We start from the raw sequence: 25,633 nt of genomic DNA, 5'->3' as shown, positions 1-25,633 counted from the left end.
GGGGGAAAATGACAAAATTATCAACATTTTCTGCCAACAAACATTATTATATGAAAATATACAAATTTAAATTAGGCAAATTTTCTGGCAAATCAAACATCAAATTCATGAAAAATCAAATGGTTTCAATCAAAAATATTCATCATATTCTGGCTGAAATTACTAGATTTCCATAACATTTACAGAAAAGTTATGAAGATTGGGCGTTGGGAGTTGGGACAGGGGTTTTTTACTTTCTTATTTTTTCAAATTTATCAAACTATTGGAGATTTTAAAGTAAATGTTCACCTATGTACAGGGTGTCCCACAAAACGTGACAGTTGGTGAATTACTTTCTGGGCCGAGCGCTGCGGCCACGGGTTAGGTAAGTTAAGACTTTTTTTGGGCCGAGCGCTGCGGCTAGGACAGGATAGGGGGCCGAGCGCTGCGGCCACGGGTTAGTTCAAGTTATGACACTTTCTGTAAGATCCATATACATAATTGATAGGAAGGGGGGGGGGGTCCAAAAATCGTTCTCTAGGAATATACTGAGGTCTCCTGCATATTTTTTTCTCATTATTTTGTGAATACAAGTTGTCATCTCAGTTAGATTATTCCATACATTATTAACATTAACATTTGACATTTTATCTTAATGCTTTTAATGCTTAAAACTAAGCTTTTATCTTGAAATGGATTCTTGCAAGTCAGCTAAATTTGATGATATAGCTTACATAGAAAATTGTTTTCAGTTAATTATCAAATTATCGTTAGAGCTCAACTTTTAAACTGAGTAAAAATTAGAATATAATACAGGGTACTTCATTTCTTAAGTAATTCTCACCAAATAATGATAGCATAGAATCATATCTATAAGCGGGCCGTGGTTTGCAGATATATGCAATTTTTACAGGGGTCGAATTCGGAATCCCTCTAGGCCCCGGCCCCCCTATACGGCGCGCCCTTTTCCTGTAACTGTTAAAAGTGCGACAAAATAGCTTTCAAAATTTCAATATAAACAATCAGTTGCTGATTAATTCTAAATTTTAAATTTTGATTTTGAATATAATTCAAAAAATAATATTTCGAATTTCAATTACAGTTCTGATGCCCTCAATGTTCAAATGCTAAATAACCAAATCCGTCAGCTCTTAAAACCGGTTTTTTTCGCCGGAATTTTTCATCAGCTGACGCCATTGAAAGTTCAGGCTTCCACAGGCCGCTGCCATCTTAGTCATGGATCGGCTGGCCGCGGGAAGGTGAAGTACTCAACTGTAATATTGTGTATTGGTCTTGACATCGGCTTTTTACTTTCTCTTTAACTTTAAATTGTTGATTACGTTAAAAGATTTTGACATGTAAAGAGTTATTTGCTGGTCATTTTATCGCATTATAACAAAAATACATAAATTTAATCTTCATATGCACGGGCCCATAAGCGCTCATTACTCAATTTTAATCATATACCATGAATGCAATTAATTTCAAGTATCTTTTTAATATTTTCGGGTAGTTTTTTATTTATATATCTAAATAAATAATATAGTTTACTTGATGAAAGTGACCACATTGTAAAAATAAAACTATATATTAAGAGTGAAAGATTTTTCACAAATTTGAGAGGAATCATTTCAAGTAGTTAATACTAGTGTATTTTTAATTCTAAGAAACACTTACAAGAGGCATTTTTCGCTAATATCAAAATTGACAATCACAAATGGCCTTTTGTGGTAAAAAAAACGCTAGTAGTTCCTAAAATATGTCGATATGTGCATCAAAAGATCCGTCTTTCCAAGCCATATTTAACGGAAAACCCGTTTTGCAAAATGATGAAGCCAAATTGGAGCTGAAAAACTAGGGAATTTTGTGATTTTTTTGCACTTTAATGCTCTTAGATCGCATGTTTGAATATTTTTTACAAACTGTTTGCTGCTTAGAATTAAGCTTTGCAAGGCTGATTTTTTAAACCCATATCGACATATTTGGAAAAAATTAAAAAATCACTTGTAAAACTGGTTTTTCGGCTATAAATAGCCATTGGCGATGGTCAGTTTTATTATGCTTTTTGTAAATGCTGCTTAAAATAAAATAAAACACATAAAAAAACGCAAAATACACCCGTGATAACCCAAGTTTTTCGCTATGTTGTAATATGTGCAATAGTCAAAACGTTTAAGTTTTTATCGACCACTGAAACTTTGTGATGTAAATATTGCTCAATGCTCTGATTGAACAGGTCATCTATTACCACCGACAGGTTGGTCAACCTGGGAAAAATGGCGATGCGCCCAAAGAGGCTTGCCACAATTTAGGACATTAGTGTTTTAAATACCTTTAATTCAAGCGGCCCAAGAGAACAAAATTAGTGTAGATTGAAATAAAGGAGGATATTTTTTTTTAAATTTTAAACAAAAATTCCTTAATTTACTTTCAGCCTTCTTTTGGTTATTTTTAACTCTAAAAAACTTGCAGTCTACTGCTAAAAAAATTAACATGATTTAAAAATAATAGCAGGAAATAAAAAATAATTCTCACCTTATTAGAATAATCTTTTTTAGATAAATAAATGGATTATCTTTTTTCAAAATCAGCCAATTTTTTTACAATTTTGTAATAAAATTTATTTAAACCAATATTAAAAAAAAATGTAAAAAAAGGATTAAAAAGGATTATTAAGACATTTGCCTACCCTGCACTATAAAGAAACTGTAATTTTTGTAGGGTCAGGGCGGTAGATAGAACTTTTTAGCACAAGAGGGGTTGGGGAGGGGGAATTTCTTTTTATAAAGATTACAGGGGGGGGGGTTTACCCCCCTAACTTAAATCCTGAAACCGCCTATTAATATTTAGTTTGCAAGTCGTTTTAAGTTTTTAAAACATTATTATTCACTTTCTAGAATTTGAGAAATAAATATTTTCTTTCTAACTTTTGGAAACCGTTTTTAATGTAAAATGTTCGGTTGTGTACAATTGGGTTTCAAGATATTTAAAAAAAGCTTTCTTTTCTCGATGAACAGAAGTATCTACCCCTTCGTTGTCCGGACGAAGGTTTAAAGAGTACTGTTGTAAATCGGACATTAGGGAAAATATTATTAGTAAAAATATGTCGTCATCTTTGGGTAGAATTGAAATTTGACTTGTTTGATTGTTAGTTTGTTTTATTGTTTGTATATCAAATAAACGTCTAACTGCTGAACCGACTGGGCTCAATAGTCGTTAGGACTTGTTTGAAAATCACAAATAATAACACAGATTCGTTTCGAATAATTAAAATTAAAATTATTACAAGAATTAATCTATAAAAATGTCCCTTAAAACAAAAAAATATTAGAAGAATTTAAACCGATTTTCATATCTTAGGATCTAATGGTGCAGGCAAAAAACCTGGTGTGAAAAACATTGCAAATTTTTTAAAACAATTATTTAACCAATTTTCGTTATTTTGGACATTAGAAATTAACATGACATAGTTTTCTTGGTAATTTTCCAAAAATCGTATACTAGGACAGACCCGTTTTCTTTAACTAACTTAAGACAAGGTAGACACTAGGCATTACTCACTAGTCAAGGTCATTTTTGAGGTCAAAAAACTTTACACAATTTATCTGGTTTCAGAAATATTTCTCTCCTTCCCTGCTCCAGTTGGAGAATTACTCAAAATAGAAACTAGATTTATATCTTCAGTAAAGAAAGATTTTGTCGTTTTTATCTTAAAAAAAGTGATGTTTTTTACTTATGCAATATCCATCGCATTTGCATATTTAAAAAAAATTGGATTTCTGCATTAAAAATTCGTACAAAATGCAAAAAAACCTAATAAATGATTTAGTTCAGGGCTAACATTACACGAACATTAAGAAAATACAAGAATTTTTGGGAAAATGATTTCTTACCTTTTTACTTGATGGTTCAAACTCGGAGATCATATTCTTGGTAACTAATCCGTTTATTATGTAATTTCTAATAAATTACATAATCTTGGTAACTTTGAAAATTTGATAAAGCACACTTTTTTAGTGCTCAACCAGCTTTTCTCCGGTAAGAGAATTTGATCCTCTCAGTCATCCTTCAGCAAATGCAGGAAAAGGGGGAGGAGGAAGATCTAAAGGACAAGGACAATTTCTTTAACCAAGGAAGTCCTCAGGACGGAAAGATGGAGGTAAGAATATTTTTCTTAGATCCAATAAAATAGAATATTATCAGAGCTGGGAACTTTTGTGTTGAATAATCAAAATCCAGAACGCTTGATCCTGATATCCATATTGTGCACTTGCTTTGTAGTATCAATGCTGAATCTCATGATTTCAGCTTTCCCTTCAGGGTACGATTACACTGCGAATATTGAACAAAGATTGAACAAAGATAAAAAGATTGAGATCAAGCATTGATCCTGATATCCACAAAACAAGAGTTCTCAGCTCACTTTAAATAAGTAAAAATAAGGTACTGGATTATTATAGATATATGCGGATAGTGGAATGTGGATGAAATTTATCTGTTCATTTTACAATTCATTTTAAATCATATTTATATTTTTTTTTTTATCTCAATGGAAAAACTGGACCTACGGCAAGAAAGTTAGAGATATTTTTATGCAGGACTTTAATACGCTGACAAAGGAATTGAGTTTTTGCCACAAATTCAAATTTTTGAATTCATATTTCTTTGCAACCTGATGGGTGTACACTTTTGATATTTCAAACTTGGATTAATTGGCATAACAGAATTCATAGTTTGAAATATCTAAGGTCTTCAATATTGGTTTGCAAAGATATAAGGATTAGAAAATCAGAGTTTGTGACTAGAACTATATTTCCTTTCAAATAAACAGATTTATATATTGAAATTCCAAGGATTACATACAAAAATTATTTGTTTTAATTTGTAACAATGATAAGAAATCTCTGAACTTCCTGGGCAATTACAAATTTCTTAATTTTTGTTTAAACCTGATATTCAACGATCAAATTGAATGATAAGTAAAAAGTTGTGAACTACGTTAACATAGTTGAACCACTTCTATTTATTTTGAATCTGTTCATAGTTCGCTATTATATTACATTTGGTCTCGTGTCATATCTGCAGTATACTTTCCTTGTCTTTTTCTCAGTTTGTTTGTTTGTGTTCAATAAACATAAAAACAGTTGAACCAATCAAGCCACAAATTATTGAGAAAGTTCACATGACCCCAGGAAAGGTTTATGACTGATTAAAATTGAAAAATTTTGCCCGAAAAAATGTCGAAAGGGGATGGTGGAGTTGGCACATTTGATGTAGGGGGGGTCTCTTTGCCTTCAACTTTATTTTCCTCAAAATATTCACACAAAGAATACTTTCCGGGTCGATCCTACCAGAAGTGCTTGTTCTCTTTACCTGCCCTTGGCATATACAGGGGAAGGGGGAAGTAGTCCTCTCTCCCCCCACACCTGGGCATCCCTGGGGGGGCCCTGTCCCCTCGGGGATTTATGGGCAACGGTTAAAATCAGGTGTAGTAGGTAAAAAATGAGTTTGCATCCATCTGCAAAGGGTCTGTTCCCCCTTAAAAAGTAGTTGACAAATTTCTTGGCGCTTTGCGCCATTTCTTTTCAATAGTTGCATTAGAATTTCCCTTTCATCTAAAACCCCACCCCCTCTACTTGATAAACAATTGTATAGCAATATGCATTATGAAGTCTTTGGCATATATATCCTGTATAAGCGCCTGCGTGCCTAGCCCAGAAATTGTTCCCAAAACTAAACCAAAATATTATAACCAAGTGTACATTTTTCATATTTAGGTCAATGGGTGAGGGGGGAGGGGAGGGGTTGAGGCAAATTTTGGTATTGGAACATTTTGTAGAAAGACATTTCATAGATAACAAAATTATAGATAGGACATTTCAGAGACAGGACAATTTATTTCTATTATCTATCTATTATCTATTATCTATAAAATGTTCTATCAATGGAATGTCTTTCTTTAAAACGTTCCAAAACAAAATTTGGCTTCTTGTCATAACTGATCTTGATCAATAATAACACCAATATGAATATAATATCCATTTTTATTTACTATTTATGTTATTTCCAGGTTGAAAGCTCTCATGAAGAAGGAGAAGACCTGAGTAATGGATATAAAGAAGGAGAAGACCTGGGTAGAGGATATAAAGAAGGAGAAGACCTGAGTAGAGGATATAAAGAAGGAGAAGACCTGAGTAGAGGATATAAAGAAGGAGAAGACCTGAGTAGAGGATATAAAGAAGAAGACGACCTGAGTAGAGGATATAAAGAAGAAGAAGACCTGAGTAGAGGATATAAAGAAGGAGAAGACCTGAGTAGAGGATATAAAGAAGGAGAAGACCTGAGTAGAGGATATAAAGAAGAAGACGACCTGAGTAGAGGATATAAAGAAGAAGAAGACCTGAGTAAAGGATATAAAGTAGGAGAAGACCTTAGTAGAGGATATAAAGAAGGAGAAGACCTGAGTAGAGGATATAAAGAAGGAGAAGACCTGAGTAGAGGATATAAAGAAGCCAGACTTCGGAATATCCAGGATATAAAAACTAAACTGAATCAACTATTCCCAGGAAAGACTAGTTTATCCTTTCCTCCTTCAGCAGATGCAGGCCGAGGTGTTAGCCCTAGAGGTCGAGGACAAGGACGAGGTGTTCGATCTAGAGGTCGAGGACAAGGACGGAAAGATGGATCTGGATCAGGATCTTTAAGAGGTAAGAACAATTTTCTAGATCCAAAAAAATAGAATATTATTAGAGCTAGGAATTTTGTGTTGAATAAATATAATCCAAAATGCTTGATCCGATATCAACAGTGGGCATCCCTTCATGGTACTGTGGATATTAAACAAAGATTGAATTGAAAAGATCAAGATCAAGCATTGATCTCGATATCCACAATACAAGGGTTCCCACCTCACCAGTATAGATAAAGAAAAAGTTTATGAGGTTCATTGATTAAGGATGGAAAAAAAACTATTGAAATTAACAGTTCATTATAAAATGCATTTTCAATCTTAAAATTTGCTTTGGTAACTTTTAATAAAAACTGAGATGATCCATTGAAATAGAACTTTTGTTGCAGGACTTAATATTATTACTTTTTAACAAAATAGAACTTTTGTTGCAGGACTTAATATTATTACTTTGGAACAAAATTTAGATGAACACTCAGTAAAAAAATTATTATATTGCACACAAATGATCAGTTTTTATCAAATTTTTAAAAATGATTAGAAATCTCTAAACTTTCTGGGCGATTACGAATTTTTGGGTTTTGTTTTTAATCCTGAATGGTCAACGCTCAAATTTAATGATTATTGAGAAGAAATTTAAACTACGTAGACTTAGTTGAACCACTTCTATATATTATGAATTGGTCTCAAATGTACATAGTTTGACTTTTCCTGCTAAAAAGTATAAGTAAAAAAATTATTTATTTATGAAATATAACAAAAACATACAAAATTAAGGTTTCAGGAGAAAATAATTTAAAACCTCTGAAAGTAGAGGTTGTGGGAATAGTTCCCCCCAATTCTAAAAAAATATAAAAATAGAAACAAAAGGAAAAGGAAAGGAAAGAATAAGGACAGTTACATATTTATTGTTTATACTATATTTAATATAAATGGGTGGTAGATTGTTAGTATTTTTCGACGATAAACTAACAACTTTTAGAAATAAAAATTGTATATTTTTTGTAATGTTTTTAAAAAAGTAAAAAAAGCTTTATGGAGTGTGAAAGAGATAAAGGTTCTATGAAATACGGGCATTTTTAAGCATCTTTTTAATTCGCACCTTTTTTTGACATCCTTTCTGTTTGATTATATCTTTTACTCTTTTTAATCTTTTTATTCTTCTCTTTGTAAAGTCGTCTTTGCTTTCTTCAATTCTTTTCTTCTAACATAGCATGTGTTAGAATCATTAAAACATTTGTTCTGCTGATAAAAATCTTCTATTTTATGCAGAATTTTTTCCAATATTTTAGTTAATCCATTGATTAATCCAATTGGATGAAAATTAGATAAGTCGTCTTTTTTATCTTTTTATAAATAGGAATAGTTCTGGACATTTTCCAACAATTAGGGAATACACCTGTCTCATGGCTTAAATTAAAAACGTTAGATAAAGCAGGGGCTATTTCTGTAGATATTTGTTTAAGCAATTTTCCTGAAACTCCATTTTTATCCTCAGAGGTTTTGTTTTCGAGTCTTTCTAATTCTTCCATTATTTCTACTGGATCAGTTGGAAAATAAGCAAAAGAATGCATGGAGGAGGGTAGAAGAAATTTTGAAAAATCTACTTATCTACTTTAGGAATAGCTTCTGCTTTAGATTGGCCAAAAGATGAAAAATATTTATTGAACTCATTAGCAATAATAACTTGATCTGATATAATTAAGTTTTCCTTCTTAATGGAATCAATTTTCATTGAACTCTGGTTAGGCTTGTTTCCCATCCCTGTAATGTTTTTTAATGTATCCCACATTTTCCTAGGATTTTGTTTTTGGCAACCAATTAACCCTATTCCTGCTGGGTGGGGGTCAATTTGACCCCCCCCTGTAGTTAAAAAGCCTCAAGACAATATATGCAAAGTATACTCACTGACAACATCATTGTTTTGCTTAATAAGATCTATGTTAGTGTCTTGAGAAAATATAGGAATTGTAATTGCTGTTATTGCAAATTTCTAAAAAAGATAATAACTCGTTAAAAAATGGTTCAAAGTGATTTGATGAATTATTAATACTGAAATATTTGTTAGATCTGTAATATGATCCAATTAAAACTGAGACGTTTTCAAGTTGTATTTCTATTGCAATCGACACAAAAGGGAAAATATTTTGTATAACTGAGCCAGGTATCAATTTTGGATTCAAGTTTTGTTTACAATATACTACAACCCTTTTGATACTTCTCGTGTTTTAGTAAATATTTCGAAATCCTTGATAACGAATAAGTTAGGTATAGAAACATCCCATATTTCTTGTAAAACTAAAACTAATATACATTACCTCCTGATTTTTCGATTCTATCAAGAAATATTTTCAATTCTTCAAATTTTGATGACAGACTTTGAATGTTTAAACTAGTGACATTTAATCTGCTAAAATTTCTAATGTTTGATACAAAATTGTTTTCGCTTTGGTATGTATTTCTAAGCTCAATGTTCGCAAATAGATCGGGACCCATATTTGTTGAATCTAAATAATCATTGTAATTAAGAGTATATTGCTCGTTTTTATTAAGGGAATCTATATCATTTTTCACATTTTCAAGATTATCCTGGTCGTTTTTTATTCAATTTAAAATTTATTTAGTTGTAATATCTTTGTCGAAATATAAATGTAATTCACCAAAAAAGGTTGAAAGGAGATAGGAGAGGAAGAGGATCACACCTGTATATACACTTTGCTTGTCTGTCTGTCACTATGTTTGTTTTCATCCAATGAACGTAAAAACGGCTGAACCGACCAAGTCCAAAGTTTTAGAGTCATCTTACATAATCCCAGCTGGGAAGCGTTATGGATGATTGAAGTTGAATAATTTTGCCCGGAAAAATGTCAAAATTTATTATTTTAGAAAATGCACCAAATTAGAAAGAAAAATCCGTGAAAATTTGAGAACAATTAATAATTTCAATGCCTCAGACCAATACTTTTTGAGTTATTTAAAAAAAAACAGGAATAGGGTTAAAAGATTAAATTATTAAAAGGAAAACGGGCGCAAAGTTCCTTGAAAGTCTAGTCTAATTCTATATATATCTATACTTTCCATGTCAAGTTGTCTGTCTGTTTGTTTGTATTCAATAAACGTCAAAATGGCTGACGACCCGGGTTGGGACATTTTTTGTGGAAACTCGTATGACCTAAGCACGATTGAAACGCAAAAATGTTTACTAGATAAAGGAAGCCTGGTATATAAAATATTGCCAACAATCTAACATTATATTGTCTAGATCCTGGACTCAGTGTACGAAGATCTGGGAGGCAAAGAGTAGAGATAAACTATGCTCAGTTTGAAGATGTCCCGGATGAAATTTATGTTCCTGGTCCATTACTCAACGAGCAAGATAAGCCCGGAGATGATGAATATAAAGAAACTGATCATCAAGATGACCAGGCTTCTGAAAATTCAGATTCGGTGAATATTCAGATTTGTACTTTAGTTTTAAATTATTTACAGTTTTGTCCACAATTTTTAGAATTGCAGTGCTAACCAAAAATTGTGAATTGATTGTTGTCTTCAATGTTTATTTTTTACTTAACAAATGTCGCTATTATCATAACAATGATTCCACTATTTTCTGGGTACCATTGCATGCTACCATTAGCTGAAATACTCGACTCTTTTGTGGAATTAAAAAAATTGTCCAATCTGATGAATAAGCCAATTATCCTTTGTTACCAATGAAGAAATTCTTGGTATTAAGGAATATTCTACCATGAATAGATTTTTTGGTATTTAGGAATATTCTACCTGGAATAAGACTATTGGTATTTAGGAATACTCTACAAGGAATAGATTATTGGTATTTAGGAATTCTCTACCAGGAATAGATGATAAGTATGAGAAATACTTGTAATATGAACATTATTATTTAGGAATACTCTAAATAAAAAAATTATTGGTATTTAGGAATATTTGGTATAAGGAATATTATAATTTAGGAATATTTTACATAAAATAGATATTGGTTTATAGGAATATTCTACCAGGAATAAGTTATTGGTATTAAGGAACACTCGGTATTAGGAATAGATAATTGGTATTTCAAAATACACTACCAGGAATAGATTTTTGGTATTTAGGAAAACTCTACCAGGAATAGATTTTTGGTATTTAGGAAAACTCTACCAGGAATAGATTTTTGGTATTTAGGAAAACTCTACCAGGAATAAATTATTGTTATTAAGAAATATTCTACCAGGAATAGATTATTGATATTGAGGAATATTCTACCAGGAATAGATTATTGTTTTTAAGAAATATTCTACCAGGAATATATTATTGATATTGAGGAATATTCTACCAGAAATAGATTATTGTTATTAAGGAATATTCTACCAGGAATAGATTATTGATATTTAGGAATATTCTACCAGGAATACATTATTGATATTTAGGAATATTCTACAAGGAATAGATTATTGTTATTTAGGAATAATCGGTATCAGGAATATTATTATTTAGGAATACTCTACCAGGAAGAAAGGAGGACAGAAGAAACGCAAGCAAAGAATAGGAGAGAAGACCAAGAACAGAGATATAAACAAGAAGAAGAAGATGTTTGGATCTGTTGTCGCTAACTACGGATTGAAACGTGCGGAGAGGAATAGATTTGTTTATTGTGAAGAATGTAAGGTAAAATAATTAATATATCATCTTGTGATACTGCACAGGGAATTTAATTTTTTGTGGTTTTTATATTGTCTAAACTATAAATCATCATGTAATAAATATTTGATTTGATTTGATATCTTTCTACATGGGAAAATGATTTTTGATGAATCGTTAAAAAAAACGTAAAAAGATAACTTTCAAAGATTAGTGATTTTTTAACCTTTTTTGAAACATCTTTCCGAAAATTCTATGAATTTTCCCATGAGATCATTTATTTTTCCCGATTCAGAGAAGAAACCCTTTAAAAAAAATTTGGGGAACATTTTTTTTTCATAAAAGGAAGGAATGATTTTTCCAGAAAAGAAACAAAATTTGACAGAAATTAATACTAAAAAATAATAAACTTTTGTTTATTCTGGTAATCACTGAACTGTATATTAGGACCTGAAACTAGGAGGCTGCTCTACGCATCATAAACTAATTAGTTACCAAGATTACAATCTCAAAATTGAACGATCAAGTAAAAAGGTAAGAAATTACATAATAAACGGATTGGTTACCAAGATTATGTAATTTATTAGAAATTATAAAATAAACAGATTAGTTACCAAGATTATGATCTCGGGGTTTGAACCATCAAGTAAAAAGGTAAGAAATTACATAATAAACTGATTAGTTACCAAGATTATGATCAATTTATTAGAAATTATAAAATAAACAGATTAGTTACCAAGATTATGATCTCGGGGTTTGAACCATCAAGTAAAAAGGTAAGAAATTACATAATAAACTGATTAGTTACCAAGATTATGATCTCGGGGTTTGAACCATCAAGTATAAAGGTAAGAAATTACATAATAAACGGATTAGTTACCAAGAATATGATCTCAGGGTTTGAACCATCAAGTATAAAGGTAAGAAATTATATAATAAACGGATTAGTTACCAAGATTATGATCTCAGAGTTTGAACCATCAAGTATAAAGGTAAGAAATTACATAATAAACGGATTAGTTACCAAGATTATGATCTCGGGGTTTGAACCATCAAGTAAAAAGGTAAGAAATTACATAAGATGCGGATTAGTTACCAAGATTATGATCTCGGGGTTTGAACCATCAAGTAAAAAGGTAAGAAATTACATAAGATGCGGATTAGTTACCAAGATTATGATCTCGGGGTTTGAACCATCAAGTATAAAGGTAAGAAATTATATAATAAACGGATTAATTACCAAGATTATGATCTCGGGGTTTGAACCATCATGTAAAATGGTAAGAAATTACATAATAAACGGATTAGTTACCAAGAATATGATCTCGGGGTTTGAACCATCAAGTAAAAAGGTAAGAAAGGGGGGGGGGGCATGAAACGTATTACTCTCCGGAAAATTTAAACAGTGTTTAAACATTACTTAGAATTGTCGTAGGAGGCTGATTTTTTGCATGAAAACTCAGAATTATGTAAAATACATGCATTTTTTGGTTTTGAAGGAATCTGAGCAAAAGTGCGCGCGCGCGCTTTTTGTGAGAAAATGCGACTTTTATGACAGTAAATCAATGTTCACTTCATAAATTTCACTTGAACATTTTTCCTGGCACTTTTGAAACAAATTTGCGCTAAAAAAATTCACCTGCAAAGGCTTAAATGTCCGCGCGCGCGCGCAATATAAGAAAATATCTTTGAATACTAAGTTTGGCCTAAGTTAGAATAACAGTTGCATGAGATACATGAAACTATAGCAAAATTTGGACAAGGAATTCATTTCCGAGGTCAAAATAGACATTGGAGCATTCTGACCGGCGCGCTAGTAGCCAACTATTACATTGTGGGTCATCTTCGAACATTTTTTACATGTTGTATGTCGATTTATAGGTAATTTGGCACGAGGAATTCATTTCTGAGGTCAAAATAAATATTGGAGCATTCTGACCGGCGCGCTAGTAGCCGGCAGTTACATTATGGGCCATCTTCCCACATATTTGCATGTTGTATGTCGATTTATAGGTAATTTGGCAAGAGAAATTCATTTCCGAGGTCAAATTTAATATTGGAGCATTCTGACCTGCGCGCTAGTAACCAGCAGTTCCATTATGGGTCATCTTTTCACATATTTTACATGTTGTTGATTTGTAGGTAATTGGGATCCATTTCTTAGTAAAAACTTTTGCAAGACTACTCTGATCGACGTGCTAGCAGCCAGCAGTCACCCTCTGTGTCATCCTTTCATATGTTTTGCATGTAGTATGTCGATTCTGGGGTACTAGAAACAACGATTCTCAGCGCGCCGATCAGAGTCCTGAAACTTATTTTTTTTACCTAAGAAAGAGAATCGTTGTTTCTAGTACCCCAGAATCGACATATATTTATTATACATTAGATATTAAATACAAACTGTAGGATCAACCGAAGTTAATCCTTGAATCATAGATGAAGATAAATCCGCCTCCTGGCGGTCCTGTCGACCCTTCTCCTTTCTTCCTGCTTCATCATGTTTGGGCATAAATAAAATGGCCGTTCATTTTGTTTTCTCTGCCGACAAAAATCCCGTTATTTTATCTCCGCATAGATACAAGATAGCGGGTTCAAATTGTTTGTTGTTTGTTGATTCAAATCCTCCATGGAAATTTCCTTTCCAACGAAAAATGTGATAATAATATCTCTGAGTTCAACAAAATTATTTATACTTCAATAATCTATATACAACAATTGTAGGTTTACAGTATTTTGTATAACATAGCAACTCTTAAATTTGCTTGTTTCTCCTTACAGACTTATTGAAAAACTGTATTATTGTCGCCAATTTTTTCTTAATATTTTTTTTTAATAATTTCTAATCTAATTTTTTTCCCAGGGAGCAGGTATGGGACTTTGGAATGTAGGAAAACCAATACCAAAGGGTTCCATTCTTGGACCATATCTTGGAAAGTAAGTGAATAAGTTAAATACCGAGGGTTTGTATTCACAGAAACGCAATTGTTTATATCTTTGTATGCAAGCTGTTATAAAATTGAAACCTGTTATGGAAACTTAAAGGGTCAGCTTACCTGACTTAGAATTTTAAAATTATTCTAAAACATTACCGTGGTTTTATCAAATCATCCAATCAAAATTTTTATACTTTGCCTGCAGTTTTCCTATTAAAGTTGACCCACTGCACTGCACTTCTACTGAGTTCGGAAATCTATGTAAAGTAGAAAAAGGGCAAATTTCTACTTTCAGCTTTGCCAAATTTTTGTTTTGATTTTCACCCATAACAAGTATTTATATTTTCTGATATTATATTTATTATATTATATTAAGTGTGAAACTATTTCATGGAAAATGTCAAATCCTTTATGCATCAGCATAAAAATTGTACAAAGGCAAATTAGAAGCAACATTTGTAAAAGATGGTAAGGTCGATTTTAAAATGTTTTCAAAACAAGTTTATAAAGGTATTGGGTATAAACAGATGCGTCTTGAATGGCTGAATACCGTTTTTCTGTTTTTACAATATTTCAAAGATAATGTGGGGTGGGGTGGAGAGTGTGTGACACCAGTTCTTGTTAGATTACTGAAGTTAAGCACACTTGTCCACAGCCTTAACTGGATTGGTATCCAGACTGGTTTTCACGGGTTTGATTCCCGTACTCCCACAAACCTGTGGTTTCAAAGACATCTGAAGCAGACATCTGGTTAAGCAGTTATGACCACCTGGCGGATGTAGGAGGACAGAGGGGCGGCTGTCAACAACTCTCGCAGCGAAAGGGTGCGTGCTTTCTACTAATAAAGAAAGAAGCTTTAAGTGAACTGATCAAAGTGAATGATGATGAAGAGAGGAATGGTGGAAAAGCAGGGAAAGTCTATGGTTGCCAGCTATAGGTACCGGGGGGTATCCAATCCGGGCTTACAGATGTTAGGGAGCAATGAGTGTGATGTTTTCCATCAGTATGGCACCCGGGCCTCCTTCCAGTATATCAGAAGGATTCCTGCACTCTTAATTCTCAGGCCTAAGAATTCATAGGCAGCTGGAATCTTGTCAACCCTCTTCTCAGTATGAATGAAGCGTGGGTGGATGAATGTGCTGCCAGATTACAACCCCTGGTAGATCAATATAAACCCAGACAACACCAAACTTATGCAATAGAAAAAATTCCGAGATTTGATCGTAACAACCCGATCATCAAAAAATACGATTTTTCAATTTTTTCATAACAAGTTGATATAGGTATTGGGTATAGACGGCTGAATACCATTTGTCTGTTTTTTCGATATTTCAAAATTGGTTTTGTTTTAGGCAAGAAAACAAGGTTTTTAAGAAGCTCTGACAAATATCTTTCCAAAAAACCTAGTTTTTGCTTTTAATTTACTTAATTTTCAAATGATTTTTAGAATTTTAACGTTTCTGAATTCAAGACAAGCAAAAATCTTAATGAATTTGAAAATTATAATAAAAACATTCTCAAATATATTTTTTAAATGTATCAAAGATAAAGTTTCACTATAATACAATTTTGAATATAATAATCATATATGAACAAAAATCTAAAAAGTAACCTTGAATTAAGTTTGGGCCAAGGGAATATCTTAAAGTATCCAAGAACTCTTTTCTACTCAATTATTTATTATTTAGCAAGGTGTCAGTTGAAGAACTTGAGTCTCAGAAGGAATCCAACACTGAATCTGGATATGCCTGGGAGATTCAAGACAGTAGTATGTCAAGAGTAGAAGGTAACATTTAATTAACAATAAACAATGTCCATGTCCAGATGATGGGTGCTTCAAAATGCTTCTAAATGTTAGCAAGGATCAAATCGCGCTGCTGTGATATATGAGATCAGATTGAAAAGGAACCTAATTTTAACTGTTGCTCGGAAAGTGGTCATTTTTAATCAATCTCAAATTTTGGTGGAATTGTCTTTTCAAATTGACGTATTTTCAAAAATAATGATTATAAACAAGTTTCCGGGAAAAATTTTTAACTTTTAAGGTCCATAAATTTTCCCTGTGGTCTTGTGAGTTTCCACACAAAATTTGGGACTGATTGGTTCAGCCGTTCTAACGTTTATTGGATAAAAACAAACAGACGAAAGACATTCGAAAGAAAATACATTATACATATATGAAATGGAAAATGCCACTTAAAAAAATACTAAGATACGGCTGAATTAATACAGGTAAGAATTGAACCTTCGTCAAGAATGCCTCAAGCACTCCCTTCACTTTCAGATTTGACTTGGTTTGACAAGGATTGTAGAAGGAGGGAGGGAAGGCAACCTCGCCCGCACAGCTTCCGAACCTCATTTAATATATTTTCGGCAGTGCTCGTCCCCATATTTTTGTAAACTGTATTCTCTATATATTTATATATTATAGGTGCAGTGGACCCTGGAACTAACCTTGATCCCACCAACAATCCTCTGTACTTATCTTGTAAACTATATTCTCTATATATGTATATATAGGTACAGTGGACCCTGGAACTAACCTTGATCCCACCAACAATCCTCTGTACTTATCTTGTAAACTATATTCTCTATATATGTATATATTATAGGTGCAGTGGACCCTGGGACTAACCTTAATCCCATATAACTTCACAAGATCAAAAGATCTTTTTTCCTATTCAATCATTAATCAATCTAATATTATTTAGAATGCAGAAAATAAGTTAAACTAACTTTAAACTATATTCTCTATATATGCATATTTTATAGGTGCAGTGGACCCTGGGACTAACCCTGATCCCACCAACATTCCTGTAAACTTTATTCTCTGTTTATGTATATATTATAGGTGCAATGAACTAACTCTGATCCCACCAACATTCCTCTGTACTTATCTTGTAAACTATATTCTCTATATATGTATATATAGGTACAGTGGACCCTGGAACTAACCTTGATCCCACCAACAATCCTCTGTACTTATCTTGTAAACTATATTCTCTATATATGTATATATTATAGGTGCAGTGGACCCTGGGACTAACCTTAATCCCACCAACAATCCTCTGTACTTATCTTGTAAACTATATTCTCTATTTATGTATAAATTATAGGTGCAGTGGACCCTGGGACTAACCCTGATCCCACCAACATTCCTGTAAACTTTATTCTCTGTTTATGTATATATTATAGGTGCAATGAACTAACTCTGATCCCACCAACATTCCTCTATACTTATCTTGTAAACTATATTATATCATATCTGTTCGGTTCCATAGTAGTAAACCTATCTTTTAAGAATTCCCATTATTACACGGTTCAGGAGGAACAATTTTAATATTGTTCGCTTCCTTGCGTTTAAGAATGCTTATTCTTACACTGTAGGTGTAGAATTTTCATTCTTTAACGCTCAGATCGTGTAAGAATGGAAATTATTACACGGTCAGAGCGTGAAAGAATGTATATTCTTACACGCTCCAAGCATTAAAGAATGGAAATTCTTTCACTAGTTGAAGAATATTCATTCTTACACGCTCCTTAAATTGATCTTTTCAGTATAGATCAATATTGATATTAACTTAATTATTTTGTACTGACAACATGCACAGGGCAAACTCGCCGTTTTCTTTTACATTAATACATGCAAACTTGCCTTTTTTAACTTAAAAACAACATGCTCACTTACCTTTTTCTTTTACATTAATACATGCAAACTTACCTTTTTTAACTTAAAAACAACATGCTCACTTACCTTTTTCTTTTATTTTAAAACATGCAAACTTACCTTTTTTACTTTAGTAAAACAAACTCACTTACCTTTTCATGCTCACTTACCTTTTTCGTTTTTTGAAGTATTGATATACCTTAATTCAGAAATATCAATTTGAATCTCAACCCTAGTCCTGACAGAAGAGTGGAAATTAACATTTTCTGACCTTTCCCAAAAATATGGACGATGCTTTTAGCCTTACATTAGACACTTTCATCAAACTGCCGAGTCTCAAAGGATACTGCCCACTGCCTACTTATTATTTTTTAAGTTCATCTTCATTTCAAACCAAGCTTGGTGAGATTTTGCAAATCTCTGCATTCTCAGGGTGGCCAAAACTTTTTTGAACAAATCCGTACAAAAATCCGTACATTTTCAGAAGAAATCCGTGCAATCCGTACAATTTTCGAAAAAAAATCCGTACAATCCGTACAATTTTTTTTTTTAAAATCCGTACAATCCGTACATTTTTTAAAACCAATCCGTACATTTTTTAAAAAATCCGTATATTTTTTTTTAAAAATCTGTACAATCAGTACAATTCTCGAAAAAAATCCCATTTTTGAAAAAAAAACATTAAAATTAAATTTTTCATTCATTGTCCTTTGTGTTCAGTTCATGTAAGAGGGTTTAAACTTCTGCAGCAAGAATCAATCTGTAAAAAATTGGCTTCATACATATATACAAACTAAATACTGGGTACATGATACTGGATACTGGATACATGATACATTGATACAGGGTACATGATACAGGATACAGGATACTGGATACAGGATACTGGATACTGGGTACATGATACAGGATACTGGATACTGGATACTGGACACAGGATACAAGATACAGGATACTGGATACTGGATACTGGATACTGGATACGGGATACTGTATACGGGATACTGGATACAGGACACTGGGTACATGATACTGGGTACATGATACTGGGTAAATGAAACTGGGTACACGAAACTGGGTACATGATACAGGATACTTTATACAGGATATGTTATTAGTACACATTTCGAAAAATGTATAGGCGCAGAATTTCTTCTGGAAACTTGGGGCTTAGGTCTCCCAACCATCGTTCATCCAAGATTACTCTTAGATTGTTCCACGAATCTACTAATCCAGCATCGATGACACAAAACCATAGTAATTCAATTTAAACTTAATTTTCCAGGATATTTTAGATTTCACAACTTTTGGATACCAGACATTAATACCTAAAATGGCCATCCTAGTTTTTCTTGGGATAAATTAATTGTAAATAAAACAATCATTCTAATCCTGGATACAAGGTACTGGATACAAGGTACTGGATACAGGATATTTTTTTTTTTACATTTTAACATTAGAAAAATAAAAAACAGTGTTTGTCAGAACAAGAGCATAAAACTTATTTGCAACCTTTCATAATGTGAACTGCTCCAACTTAGAATATTCGGATTTTACCTGAATTATTTTTTAATATAAATTCTTGGGTATGTGCCCATGGAACCTCACAAATATGATATAATAATAATCTTATGAGGATAAAAATGTAATATTGGAATTCTTAAACTCGATGAAATAATCTTGATGTATTCTTTAACTCAAGCCTGCGGCCTTCGTTAAAGAATACATCAAGATTATTTCATCTCGTTTAAGAATTTCCATTATTACATTTTTTTCCTCATAAGATTATCATATTCTCTATTTATGTATATATTATAGGTGCAATGAACTAACTCTGATCCCACCAACATTCCTCTGTACTTATCTTGTAAACTATATTCTCTATTTATGTAAATATTATAGGTGCAGTGGACCCTGGGACGAACCCTGACCCCACCAACAATCCTCTGGCGTTTGCCAACTGTGGCAATACTGTTTTTGAGATCAATATGATCGGAGTACAGTTTGAAGATAAAATCTTCTACAGGTAATATTTTTTATTAAAATAGGAATAATTAGATCATTCCGAGTCTTAAACAATAATTTACATCACAAATGATTGATTTAAAGGGGAAATCATTTAAGACCAACCATTTTTTTGTTAAATTTTTAGTTTTGTAGCAAAATTTGAATTTTAAAACCCTTTTCTATAATCTTTGAAATAATCAGAGGCCGAATTTCAAGAATTTAAGCCTCGGTTTATATATGGTTGGTTCCACTTAAATTTATATTAAAATTTTCAAGATTTAAGCCAGCGGTCAATTAAAACCGGTTATTGGGGGATTTGAGACGTGGCTTAAATTCATTAAATTCGGCCACTGTAGACTTTAATTTCTAAAACATACCGTTGATTATATTTTAGAACAATTAAAGATATACTGTCTAGCGTAGAGTAGACAACATATGAAACTCATGTTTGAACTGTCTAGTGTACAGTAGACAACATACTAAACTCATATTTGATTTTTTAGAACAATCAAAGATATACAGTCTAGCGTAGAGTTGATATACTGTCTTGTGTAGAATAGACAACATACTTTAACTCATGTTTGATATTTTAGGACAATTAAAGATATACTGTTTAGTGTAGAGTAGACAACATACTGAACTCATGTTTGATATTTTAGGACAATTAAAGATATACAGTCTAGTGTAGAGTAGACAACATACTTAAACTTATGTTTGATATTTTAGAACAATTAAAGATATACAGTCTAGTGTAGAGTAGACAACATACTAAACTCATGTTTGATATTTTAGGACAATTAAAGATATACTGTCTTGTGTAGAATAGACAACATACTTAAACTCGTGTTTGATATTTTAGGACAATTAAAGATGTACTGTCTAGTGTAGAGTAGACAACATACTTAAACTAATGTTTGATATTTTAGAACAATTAAAGATATACAGTCTAGCGTAGAGCAGACAACATACTTATACTCATGTTTGATATTTTACAAGGTCCTATACAGAAAAAACTAGGGTTGGGCGAAATATTCGCGAAGCGCAAACAAAATTTTACCCCCACCCACTTAGGAACTCCTAGGGGGGGGGGCAAGTTTAAACTATAAATTCAAAACATTTGGCTTTTTGTATACTTCAAACGTACACATACAGTCCAATTACCTTACTAGTACTAATTTCTCCCCTTCAAACAAACAAACTAGCAGAAAAAAGACAGCAAACTTTTTTTTATGTTCTTCAGTTTCAGATTTGAAAATTGTGATAACTTTGAGTTCTAGGGAGGGGCACTGCCTCCTTGCCCCCCCCCTGTATACGCCCTTGTTTTTAGAACAATTAAAGATAACCGTCAAGTGTAGAGTAGACAACATACTTAAACTGATGTCTGATATTTTAGAACAATTAAAGAGATCCCATCTGCTGTAGAGATGCTTGTATTCTACGGCAAGGATTATGCCGAACAGCTGAAGATTGAATTTGGGGTCAGTATAAATCATTTTTATATTTTTGTTTTATTCTCATATTTTATCTCTATTCAAATAAATGAGGTTTGATTACTTCCATATTTAGAATATGGCCTCTGTTTGCATTACAGGAAAAAAAGGCAGTGCCACTTTTTGAATATAGATTGTTTTTGTTTAGAGATTTGACATAACAGCCAGAACAGTGTATAATTGTAGTTCTACAAACAAAAACTGACATATCCCACCCTGAGCAAGGAGCCACTTTTCAAGGAAATGGGTCCGTAAGGGTCCAAAACGGATTTATTTACAAACAAATAACCGAGATAAGAATATTCTCGTGGTGCAACCAAGTCCCCCCCCCCCTTAAGGGGTTTTGAGTTATGATCAGACAAATAAACAAACAAACAAAAGCAGATAAACAAAGAATTTACTACTATTTAAAAGATTTTGGCTTCTTTTAAAGGGGGTCATTTGTTTGGTTCTACAATAGATATTACCGGGTAAAATAAGAAGCATGTTTAGAAACACATGTCTATTTTAACAACCTGGTCTTTTTAAAAGGACTTTCAGAATTTTAACTAACACACAATTTAAAAAAATTACACAGGTTCTTTTTAAATCCTTTACCCGAGCAACAATAAGGAAGATTTTGTCGTTTTTTATCTTTTAAAGTGTTTAATTCTTTAACTTACGTTTTTGTTTCTGCTGTATAAAAATCAGAAACCACATCCAGAAATTGTCAATTTTTTAAGTGGAAAATCAAGGATATTTTTGCTTGCTCAGACAACGGTGTAGATGGTACCGTTGTGAATTGGGCGCCTCTAAAATGAAATGTCAAGTGAAATTTAGACTTCAGACCATTTAAGTCCATCACCAATTATTTTATTAATGATTTTAATTAATAATTTGATTTTAATCTGATAATTTTTTGACCGCAAATATATATTTCAGGATCGGTTCAAGTTCAAAGGAGAAGAGAATTGGAGTAGGGAGGTGCATCCTTGTACCCACTGCAGTAGTGGATTTATATCCCAGGAATTATTAGATATACATCTTAACTCATGCAGAGATAAGAAGATCCAGGAAGCATCCACTGTGTATACCTGTGATACCTGTAATCACCAATTCCCTTCAACCCAGTCCTTGAAGCAGCATGTGAAGTATAATCATGGTGAATTCTATTGTCCTGAATGTGGAGAAGCGTTTAGTTCAGCAAGGAAGCTAAAGTTCCACAATTCAAAGGTTCATCTCGGTGAAACATTCCCCTGTGAAGTGTGTGGGAAAAGTTTTGCTCAGAAAAGTAACCTCACTGCCCATGTTAGAAACATCCACCAGGGACACCGGGATTATAAATGTAATGTTTGTGGTAAGGAATTCCAAATTCGTACGAACCTTACAACACATACCCGTACTGTTCATGAATTAGCTAAACCCTACAAATGCACAGCGTGTGGGAAAAGGTTTGGGCAATCTAGTAATCTTAATAAACATATAAAATCAGTACACGAGGGAATTAAGTATCCATGTACTCAGTGCGAGTTTAAAGCAACCCGAGCAGGCAGTTTAGCCACACATATCAAGAATGTTCATCTAGGAGAATATTCCTTCAACTGCGAGTATTGTGATAAAGGTTATAACCAAAGGAGCCATCTATCATTCCATGTTAAGAACCATCACCCTACAGAGTGGTTCCTTGAGCAGGAGGAGTATGTTAGAATTCATCAAGAAGAATGTAACAAATGCAAGAAGAGGTTCAAGGATAAAAACGAACTAAAACTCCACATTAAGCATATCCACAATCACTCGATGGTAATGTAATTTGATCCTACAATCCCGTAATACTACTCCTACATAAACTCTGAATTTAATCTAAATTATCTGCTAATAGTAGTAACATAATTCATATGGTAAAGTTAATGTTATTTATATTGATATTATTGTTTATGTAATCATATTAAATAAGTAAACAAATGTAATCAATTTTTTTTACCGTTTCTAATTTTGTTGAAAATTTTAAGTAAAATAACTTATTTACGATTAATATTAATTTACAATATGCATTGGTGTCAACTTGGTTTAAATAGTCGAAATACTTAAATGAAAATTATTTTAAATGAAATGCTATTTGTTTTTATTATTCAGCATGGAAAATCTTGCTAACAGCTACTTTTGAAATTCAGTCAATTTTTTTTTATGTTTTAAATTGATATCTTGTTTTCCCTGAAGTAAATATTGTGTTGTATATTAGGAAAACTCAATTTTTTTATTGAATTTGTATCATGATTCTTTGTGCAAATCGTTAAAGTTGATGTTTATAATTTAATTTGGATTGTTAATGAAATATTTTTGTTGTATTATAAATAAATACTCAGTTCTCAATATAGAAATATAAAGCACATTTTCACTTAAAGGTTATTCAGAGGCGTATTCAGGGCTCAGCCTCCCCCCCCCCCCTGATCAATGAAATCTATGACTTCTACGTTTATTTTGGGCCCAACAGGGGCTGAGCCCCCCCCCCCCCCCCCTCCAGGAGAAATTCCTGAAATATGCCCCTGATTTTATTATTCTTAGATAATCTGTTACATATTCTTAGTCTCGGGTTTTAATATCATCAGATTATTTAAATAACTCCAATCGAAGTACGAGCCTGATTAAAACCTAGGATGATCATTTTAGGAAAGTTTGTTAAACGAGACAAGGAAATAATTTATCAGCTAAAGGGTTTGATGAGCCAGTTGTGAGCCATGATAATGTGGGAGCTGCCGACCATGGCAGTGTTGATCAGGATGCACAGTTCGAGCCGATCCTATCCATTTTCGGGACAGTCCTGTTGTCTATATACTTGTAGTTTTAATTTATCAGATTTTGTGACTGTCTAAGGAAAAATTCACTCCTAGTTGTTAAACCGCCAAACTCTGCAGATGCACTTGTCTGAAAATAGTTTTCTTGGTTAACTGTTTCCGAGTCAAATGATGCTTTTTATAACTTCACAAGATCAAAAGATCTTTTTTCCTATTCTATTGATGCGACACCTCTTAAAAAAACAGTTAATATGAACTAATTTCAAAAGTTTAAAGTTACAATGCTTACCCTCTAAGGATTGAAACTTAAAAAACGAACCAACAAGAGTCATTTATCTTTGTCAGAGTCCGAATTTAATGAATTTGAGTCGTGTCTCAAATCCGCCGAAAACTGGTTTCATTTGAGCACACGTCTTAAATCTTGAAACATTGAAAACAATTAAGTGGAACCTACAATACTCAATTTTTTAAAATTCGGCCTCAGACCATTTAAAAACAATCTTTCAAAACTTATTTAAGTATTATTGTCCAATATCAACCTTTAGGTCGATACTAAAGTTTATTTGACGTAATCATTAAAAACACATTTTAGGGTTTAACTTAAAACTGCAACTACGGCACTCGGTTTGAGTCGTTTGAGCCAATTATATTCACGAATATTAATGTTTATAAAAGTGATATAGTGGCAATAAAAAAAAACGTTTTTTAGATTATTAGTATTAAAAAGTTTCGAGATTTTGTATCCTGAATAAATATAATATTGTCGGCTGAAAAATAAAACATTGAAATGTGATAATCTAAAAATTATCGGAATTTAGCATGTAATATTTTTTGATTTTGAAATCGTTCTCAAAATTTTTCTGTAAATAATATCAGGGTAATTTATTGTGGGAAAATCCTCAAATCCATATTGCACCGGTTCGCCCCATCCAAGGGCAGGTTTGTTTGGTGGGTAAAAATGGTTTGTTTGGTGGGAAAAAATGGTCTTGCTTGTCCCAATAAAAATGGGAATTAAATGATGACTTAAATATCGTCTTTGTTTTACCCGGGATTAATTTTTAAACATGATTTTGTATAGTATCACAGTTAAAACATGTTAAAACCGAGAACTACTAGTTTCGGAATTTCTTAAAAAAATGTGGTTTATCATTTTCACCTTCAAATTTGGCTGAGAGATTAGGAAATTTGCCCAGAATCTAGTTTATTAAAAATCAAAAATATTGTTTTAATATCTCGGTCAATTTGAAAACTACAAAGAAGGTAGATCACATTTTAAAAAGCTCATTAGACTTTTATTCATTAATTATTTGAAATCAAAGACGATATTCAAGTCGTCTCTCAATTCCCGTGTTTACTGGGACATCCTGTACTAAAAAGTAGATACACTTCGCAAATTTTGTTGGAGGGAGATTTTTGAAACTTTGATCATCAATAAACCTTCCCTGGGGTAATGTGAG

General features: G+C 32.5%; 1 protein-coding gene across 1 annotated transcript; it reads left to right on the top strand.

Moving 5' to 3' along the window:
• Positions 1 to 1,069: 1,069 nt before the first annotated feature.
• LOC111716023 (histone-lysine N-methyltransferase PRDM9) lies at positions 1,070 to 23,249 on the top strand. Its single transcript, XM_023491435.1, has 11 exons — positions 1,070 to 1,238; positions 3,997 to 4,138; positions 6,050 to 6,686; positions 9,930 to 10,114; positions 11,165 to 11,335; positions 11,756 to 11,842; positions 14,169 to 14,242; positions 15,930 to 16,027; positions 19,811 to 19,934; positions 21,309 to 21,393; positions 22,327 to 23,249. Exons 2-11 carry the CDS (start codon positions 4,055 to 4,057, stop codon positions 23,191 to 23,193), a joined length of 2,412 nt encoding a protein of 803 aa, XP_023347203.1. The 5' UTR covers positions 1,070 to 1,238; positions 3,997 to 4,054; the 3' UTR covers positions 23,194 to 23,249.
• Positions 23,250 to 25,633: the final 2,384 nt, after the last annotated feature.

This window comes from Eurytemora carolleeae, unplaced genomic scaffold (assembly GCF_000591075.1).
Source record: "Eurytemora carolleeae unplaced genomic scaffold, Eaff_2.0 scaffold1937, whole genome shotgun sequence".
NCBI lineage: Eukaryota > Metazoa > Arthropoda > Copepoda > Calanoida > Temoridae > Eurytemora > Eurytemora carolleeae.
The sequence above is the reverse complement of the archived record's forward strand: the minus strand, read 5'-3'. Positions and strand labels throughout refer to the sequence as shown.